The 7,713-nt window shown below is 36.2% G+C and overlaps 1 protein-coding gene across 2 annotated transcripts in view; it reads right to left on the bottom strand.

Moving 5' to 3' along the window:
• Positions 1–210: 210 nt before the first annotated feature.
• LOC103524077 (plasmolipin) overlaps positions 211–7,713 on the bottom strand; it is a 20,881-nt gene continuing 13,378 nt past the window's right edge. For both annotated transcript variants that reach the window (XM_026833228.1, XM_026833226.1), the window contains exons 2-3: positions 1,603–1,929; positions 211–426 (exon numbers count right to left, since the gene is read on the bottom strand). In XM_026833228.1, coding sequence (XP_026689029.1) covers positions 217–426; positions 1,603–1,740 — 348 coding nt within the window. In that variant the 5' untranslated portion in view covers positions 1,741–1,929 and the 3' untranslated portion in view covers positions 211–216. The remainder of the gene's footprint in view (positions 427–1,602; positions 1,930–7,713) is intronic.

The raw sequence follows: 7,713 nt of genomic DNA, 5'->3' as shown, positions 1-7,713 counted from the left end.
CTTATATTGACTATATTTGTGCATGAATTATTGCCTTTATACGTCGGACAATCTTTCTACTTTCTAACCGAACACGGTAAAGTATTCCAGGATTTCCAGGGTTCCGGTTTCCAATTCGTTTTTCTGTCACTATCTGGAATTGCGACTCATCTTTTTCCGAAGTTCTTTAGATAAATCAAAGTGAAGAGGTCCTTACAATGTTTTGTGTAATGTCTCTTAATCTCTTAAGCTTATTTGGACCGTGGTACTTACTATCTTGAGCCAGGGTATCTTATAGAGTTTCTCAATAATATGAAACAGATATAGAACCAACAGGATACCAGTGAACCAGAAACCAAACATGGCCACCGTATTGAAGAAATTGGCACGGAAGTACATCGAATACATCGACATGGAGATCAGAATGAATCCTATGAGATTGAGGACCTGATGGGTGAAAGAAATAAAACAAATAATTAGATTGACTTGATGGGTTAAGTCACAAAATAAATAATTTGGTGAGTTGTGCAAACTTATTCTGACAAATGGTCTTTTTCAGATTCAATTTTTATTTGCCGCTTCTGGGATTTGAACTGCAGTCCCCCGCTTATGAATCCAATACCTTAGCAACTGCACTACTGGGCCTGGTTTTTAGTAAATATACATAATATACAGTGTGCCTATTCATTGCACCGGAAGTCAGTACCAGGCTATTTCTAATAAGAAAAGGCTCCAGAAGAATGCATTTAAAACGATATTTTGTTTGCACAAACGCCCCTCTCCATTATGTTTTCAATAGCTACAATAATTTTATTACATGAATAAATGGAAACTTATCCAGCTCTGTATAACTTTATAGTATCTATATCAGGGTTGTCCAACCTTAGGGCACCCGAGGGCCGCAAGAGACCAAGGTAGAGAGTTGGCGGGCCGCAAAAACTCAACTCACGGGGGGGGGTGGCCTGGTGTAATGTAATTATAATTGATGGTACATTAGAAACTAACTATGAAATTTGTAAGGTAAACTGGGATAATTTTTATAAATTTGAAAATTTCCATGCATTAATTATTTTATTTAGTATATTTACTGTTATTTCCCATTTTCGTTCATTTTTTTTAGGCGGGCCTTCGCGGGCCGCAAAAATGAGCTCGTGGGCCGCATGCGGCCCGCGGGTTGGACAAGCCTGATCTATATCTACCTACAATAATGAAATGTTTACTTTGAGTACCTCATGAAAGAGATTCGATGAGTTTTCACAACACTTGACAGATAATCGAAACTCTTATTATTCATATAATATACATAATGATGGTTATTATTCATATATGATAGGGAGGGCTGTTATAGTATTTTACGTCAGCACATGCTATGCATTTAACTTGAAGTACAATTGTGCACATACTACGTACTTGTAGTTGTGTTTTGAATGATATTTCTATGCAATGTTTTCCTCTGTAATATTACGTTCCAACCTCGAGCAATCTCCGTGGCCGAGTGGGTATCACACGAGGCTTACATACCGGAGGGCCCGGGTTTGATTCCCGGCGGTGTCGAAGTTTTCTCGGCTCTGTGATTGGAGTTCGAAGTGCACTCAGCCTCGTGAGGACAATATTTATACTTACAATTTGTATGATTTTGAGCAGGCCTGGCACAGTTCTGAGATAGGTGTCATCGAATCTGATATCTGTTTGTACCGAGGTGGATGTAGAAGTGACAGTGGTAGTTGTTGTGTTGTGTCCTCCATAGGAAAGTTCTGCCATTGTGACCTATGTAGATCCAACTTCACTGATCCTGCCTGGTTTAGACCTTCCTGGTCCTCCTCTACCTACAGTCAAACAAGTTTTAATCCTTCGTTTTCTCTGATCCTTTTTGTTTTAGTCCAAATCTTGTGATACTTCCTTGATGAACCTATGACCAATCTGTTACTATGTCAGACACAGTTTGAATTTCTGAAACATACAGAGAAAGAAAAGAGGAATTCAGTATAAGTAGATGGGTATTAATCAGATTTGAAAAGATTTGGATAGTAACAAAATGTATCACACTGGGTGATTCTCTGAAACTGGCGCAAAAACAGGTCCAAAATGGCAGAGGATGAATTTCAAGTAAAAAATGGATACCAGTGAACCAGAAACCAAACATGGCCACCGTATTGAAGAAATTGGCACGGAAGTACATCGAATACATCGACATGGAGATCAGGATGAATCCTATGAGATTGAGGACCTGATGGGTGAAAGAAATAAAACAAATAATTAGTTCTTCCAAAAAAAAAAAAAAAAAAAAAAAAAAAAAAATGCAAAGACATAAAAAGAAAGCTCAACATGGAAAAGGAGACAGTAATAAAATAATACTTAATCTTGCTTTTATTTCGAGTTTTTATTTTACTGTTTTCATTTTCCTCAAGTGTGTTTTCCTCGAACGATTTTTCAGAAAGAATGAGTTCACAGAAGAAAATGATTTTTTTGTTATTATTATTTTTTTTTATATATACCTATATAATTTTTTCTTATATTCTTTTCAAATCGTTGGTGTCAGTTTGCGCATTGATTTTTGGCCTTTGTTAATCCTAATAAAATTAATAGGTATCTATAATGGCTTAATTGCTGAATAGTTCGAACAGCCATTAAACGCTTGTAGAATTATAATTATCTCATGTTCTCAGTTAATTAATTTAACTTGTGATATACAGGGTTGCCCACATGTTATGCTTTCAGACTTTTTCTGGCCCTGCTTGAGACTCCGGAAAAAAAATGAATTTTGGTTGACCTATTCACTTGAACGTTTCTGAGCCACCTTGTACAATCGTGAACCGGAACAAAACAGATGGATAGTCAGAAGTGTGTAGAATTTGCCACATCAGAATTATTACAATTTAATTAAAATGAAAAGAAAAAATACCTATACTTTTCATTTAAAAGTCGAAAGTCCACTCTTGTTTCACATACTTGTTTGCCATCCTGTAGGGTCATATTAAGCGCCGTACATTTTATGACGTTATTCTCTGTGCATAAGTCATAAATTATTTTCCCATAGGTAACGAGTATTTAAAAATCAACAAAAATAAATGTTAACAGGCACATGTGGACATGGGTGCATACATTAACATACTGGCAGACTGGCACATTATTTATCGCGAATCTAAATTTCATTTAACCAAAAGTCACAAGAAGATAAATTAAAAACCTAGGGATAGATGCGCTTGTAGGGTTGGGAGGGAGAGAGAGAGAGAGGGAAGGAGCGAGAAACAAACAGGTGGAATATTGAATGAAAGGCTAATGTTTTATTAGTGGATGTGTCAAAAATACCCAGTACTAGTTAGAGGAAAAGGGAGGGAAGTGAATCTGGGGCAAAATGTGGGGGAGGGGAGACACACCTTTCTGAAACGGTCAAAATCCAATGAATGATTACACCTAAATAATATTTCTTTGACATTATAGGTGCTCCTACTTTGTAAGTATTCTGACGAAAACAAAACTTGGCACTTTATAAATATTTTGTCACACATTTACATCATAATGAATTGTACGGTTCTATGAAATTTGAAAATGAGAAATGGGAAAATTTCATTTTACAGAGTTAGGTATGGTCTGAAATATTAAAATTAATAATTATGTATATAGATGAAATTTGAAAATGAGAAATGGGAAAATTTCATTTTACAGAGTTAGGTATGGTCTGAAATATTAAAATTAATAATTATGTATATAGGTACGAGGTACGAGTATAGGTATACGATATCTATACCTATAGAATAAAGCCCACCTGACTTAGGTGTTAACTGTTAACACACTCGTTTGTTCGTTAGGTACCTACCATTTTCGTACATCTCGACTTGACCCTGTAATAGAAAGCATTCCAAGAACCCTATGTACAAGAAAACCTTTGGAAAAAAAAGACTTCCTCTAATCAAAGAATTATTCTGTCCCGTCTTTTCTTCCTATTCAAATATAAAGAGAAAGAAAAAAGGAAAATGAAAATCCCCGGCTGAAGACGAGAAGAAAAGGTCATGATGAGTTTCTTTCTTCATGAAAGAAAGAAAATGTGTAATATAATAATGAAAAGTTTTATACGGAATTTCAAGAGAAAGTTTATACTTTTTCTTGAAATGAGAGAAGAAAAAAAATCAACACGTTCGATTTTGTACCCTCTATGCTGAACTTTCTTTATTTCTTTTTTCTTCACTCAGAAAAAAAAAAAAAAAATCTTGTTTTTTTACGTTTATTTCTTTCGTCATTAAATTCTCCATGCCTCCCTTTTTAGCCCGTCCTTCCTTTATTATTACGATAGTAATAAAAAAAAGGTATAACGGACGGGCTATTGTATTCGCTTCGGTGTCGTCTGTCTGTCCCCATAGAAGGACTTATCCAAACCTGGTCGACCTTATTTATATCAAATTAAAGTTTTTGGGGGATTTTTTTCACATTTTCTCACACAAATGAGCTCTGATCTTGAAAATTGTCGCGATGACCTAGTTTTAATCCTTCGTTTTCTCTGATCCTTTTTGTTTTAGTCCAAATCTTGTGATACTTCCTTGATGAACCTATGACCAATCTGTTACTGTGTCAGACACAGTTCTAATTTCTGAAACATACAGAGAAAGAAAAGAGGAATTCAGTATAAGTAGATGGGTATTAATCAGATTTGAAAATAAATGGACAGTAACAAAATGTATCACACTGGGTGATTCTCTGAAACTGGCGCAAAAGCAGGTCCAAAAATGGCAGAGGATGAATTTTAAGCAAAAAAATTCAAAATGCACTTTTAATGTTGCTTTTCCACTCTACTGTTGCGCAGTATACCGCGTCACTCAAGTTTCTAGAAATCTACGTGGATAGTGAATACAGATTAAACATCCTGTCAATATCATTGATTTTCACATCCAATACGAATTGGAAAATTCACAAATCCCGAATACGTGTATATGTATTTCTATTACCTATTCGTTGGAATCGACCATCGCCCATTGCTATAGTTATAGGCTATAGGTATATTTATTGTTTATCATAATATTGTTCTACATATTGGGTATAAATCGGGTAGGCTGATTTCTATTACCTATTCGTTGGAATCGACCATCGCCCATTGCTATAGTTATAGGCTATAGGTATATTTATTGTTTATCATAATATTGTTGTTCTACATATTGGGTATAAATCGGGTAGGCTGAGGTGGTATTCCAGGGCCATATTGATTAGGATGTGAATAGTGAGTAGGTTGAATGAATGGAATCTCCATACACAACCATATATATAAGCACATTTTATTACTATACCTGTAACTTTACCTATATAGCCTATGTTATCATTGAATTACATCATCCAGCTAGTCACCTAAACCTCGAAATCATAAATGAACTCATCCGATCCGACTAAACTTGAAACATGAAGATTAAAATTCGCACGAGAGACTGTGCATATAGTCTTCAAACGAATAGAGATAGAGACGAAATGGAACTCTGAGAAATTTGAAATAACCGATTGGTGTACTGAAGGTACAAAAGTCATCAGAACCTTTTGCTAAAGGAACCTGATAGAAGCCATCTTTTAGGTCCAAGACAGAAAAGAACCTCTTTCCACTTAATTTGCTTTTGATCTCATCCAGTGTTGGTATGAGGAAATGTTCACTTTTGATTTGTTTGTTTAAGTCTATTGGATCTAAACAGATTCGCAAATCACCATTTGGTTTTTCTACTAAAACAAGATTACTGCACCATTCTTTAGGATGGTCTACTTTTTGAATTATTTTCTGCTCGACTAGTTTATTCAAAGTTTTTTCAAGTTTAGGAAGAAGTGTGTAAGCTACTCTTCTTGGTGGTTTGATGGTAGGTGATTCACCTTTTTCCATTCTTATTTCATACTCAGTAGGGAATTTGCCAATTCCTTCAAATGCACTTCTGTAACTGTTGACTATTTCTTCTTTACTAGAATTTGAAACACTGTAAATTCTTTTTACTAAGCCTAGTTTTTCACAGGCACCTTTACCTAGAATAGGGACTACTCCCTTGTAATCTGGCATTACATAGAATTTAATATTATGTGTGCTTTCTTTAATTTTGAGCTTCAATTCTACAGTACCTAGAAATTTCAGTTCATGACCACCAAAAGCTTCAGCCTTCAAACTACATGGTTTTATCTTATTTAACAGTTTAGGTTTTACCTCTTTCAACACAGCAGTTGTTACAATTGATATGTCAGACCCTGTGTCCAACTTGAATTTTACTTCACAGTTGTCGTTGAATTTGAATGTCTGGTTCCACTGGTCCTGCTTCCTTGACTCAATGGACGCAACAAGTCCCACTTCAGCACTGGCATTTGATGAGTCAGAATCATCACTGTGATTAATTTGTAGAGATTTCACCTTGTAATTGTGTCTTCTCGAATTTCTCGAGTACTGTTCACTTGACCTTCCTTGATGTGGTCGGGATACATATCTTTGCACATTCCTGGGGTACCTACTCAGACAGGCCACTGAGAAATGGTTGTGTTTTCCACATATGTAACATTGCTGACCTTGAGCTGGACATTGAGCTTGAGTTGAATGACCACCGAGGCATCGTGAACACTCATTACGTGACCTTGGTTCATCACGTGACCCTGGTTGTCTTGTTGTCCGATGGGATTTTCTGAAACTCATCAGCCTTGAATTAGTAAAGTTTCTGTGTTGAGCTACCCGATGTACAGCAGTGTTTGTGCTGCACACTTGAGAGCTCTCGGGTTCACTAGGTTGGTTTATCTCTTCAACCCGTGCCTTTGCACTTTCTGATGATCTACAACAATTTATAACCTCTGATAACTTCAGCTCAGGTGATCTCATAAGTCTTTCTTGTAACATTTTGTTACTTATTCCAAATACAATCCTGGCCTTCAGTAGCGGCTCTAGCTGTTCACCAAATTTGCAATACTGGGCAATGTTTCTCAGTTCAACGTAAAATTCGTTGAATGACTCACCCTCCTTTTGAACTCGGTTAAAAAATCTATACTGTTCATATGACACATCATCTGTCTTTATAAGTTCTGACTCTAGCCCTTTGAATACATTGTCTACAGTTACATTTTCTAGGTTCAGTGCGTCAATCAAATCATTTATTTTCTCATCGAAGGCACTTCTTAGTAGAGCTACCTTTACTAATTGACTTTTCTCTGACAGCTCATTGGCTTGTATGAATAGACTGAACCTTCTTTTAAACTCTTCTATTTCCTTCCGAGTGTAGTTTAGGAATTCAAATTTGGGCAATTTCAGAGTCGACGACATGATGTTGCTTAATATTTCAGTGTTTTAGTCTATTTACTTACATTAAGGCTGAGAGAGTTGAGTTCACGCTGCAATCTCCAAGGGCTCCATAGGCTTAGGCTTGGGTTCACTTTGGGCTGGGCATTTTATCTTCTTTTATCTTTCCAATCCTTCATTGTCGTATCCTGCCGACTGCGCCAGCAGAAGAAAATATCTTCATCCTTCTTCCTACATAATAAACAATGTTTCCATTAAGTCAGTCTCAAACAAAAAAGATCTAGGAGTAACTGATGTATCCTAGGGTCCTGAAGTCTGAGATTTGGAATGAGAAGACTTTGACATTTAGTTATTAAACTCATGAGTATTTAATAGGAACATAAAATTACACACACAAAAAGAACGAACCGAACCGTGACCATGTGAACTCGACAAGCTTCTGATATCACAGTGTTGCCAATGCACTCAGGAGGTTTTCTACGCAATGTTGCCAATATTCAACA

Source organism: Diaphorina citri, unplaced genomic scaffold (assembly GCF_000475195.1).
Source record: "Diaphorina citri unplaced genomic scaffold, Diaci psyllid genome assembly version 1.1 scaffold87, whole genome shotgun sequence".
Classification (NCBI taxonomy): Eukaryota; Metazoa; Arthropoda; class Insecta; order Hemiptera; family Psyllidae; genus Diaphorina; species Diaphorina citri.
Note: the sequence above shows the minus strand (reverse complement) of the source record. Positions and strands in the feature narration are given on the sequence as shown.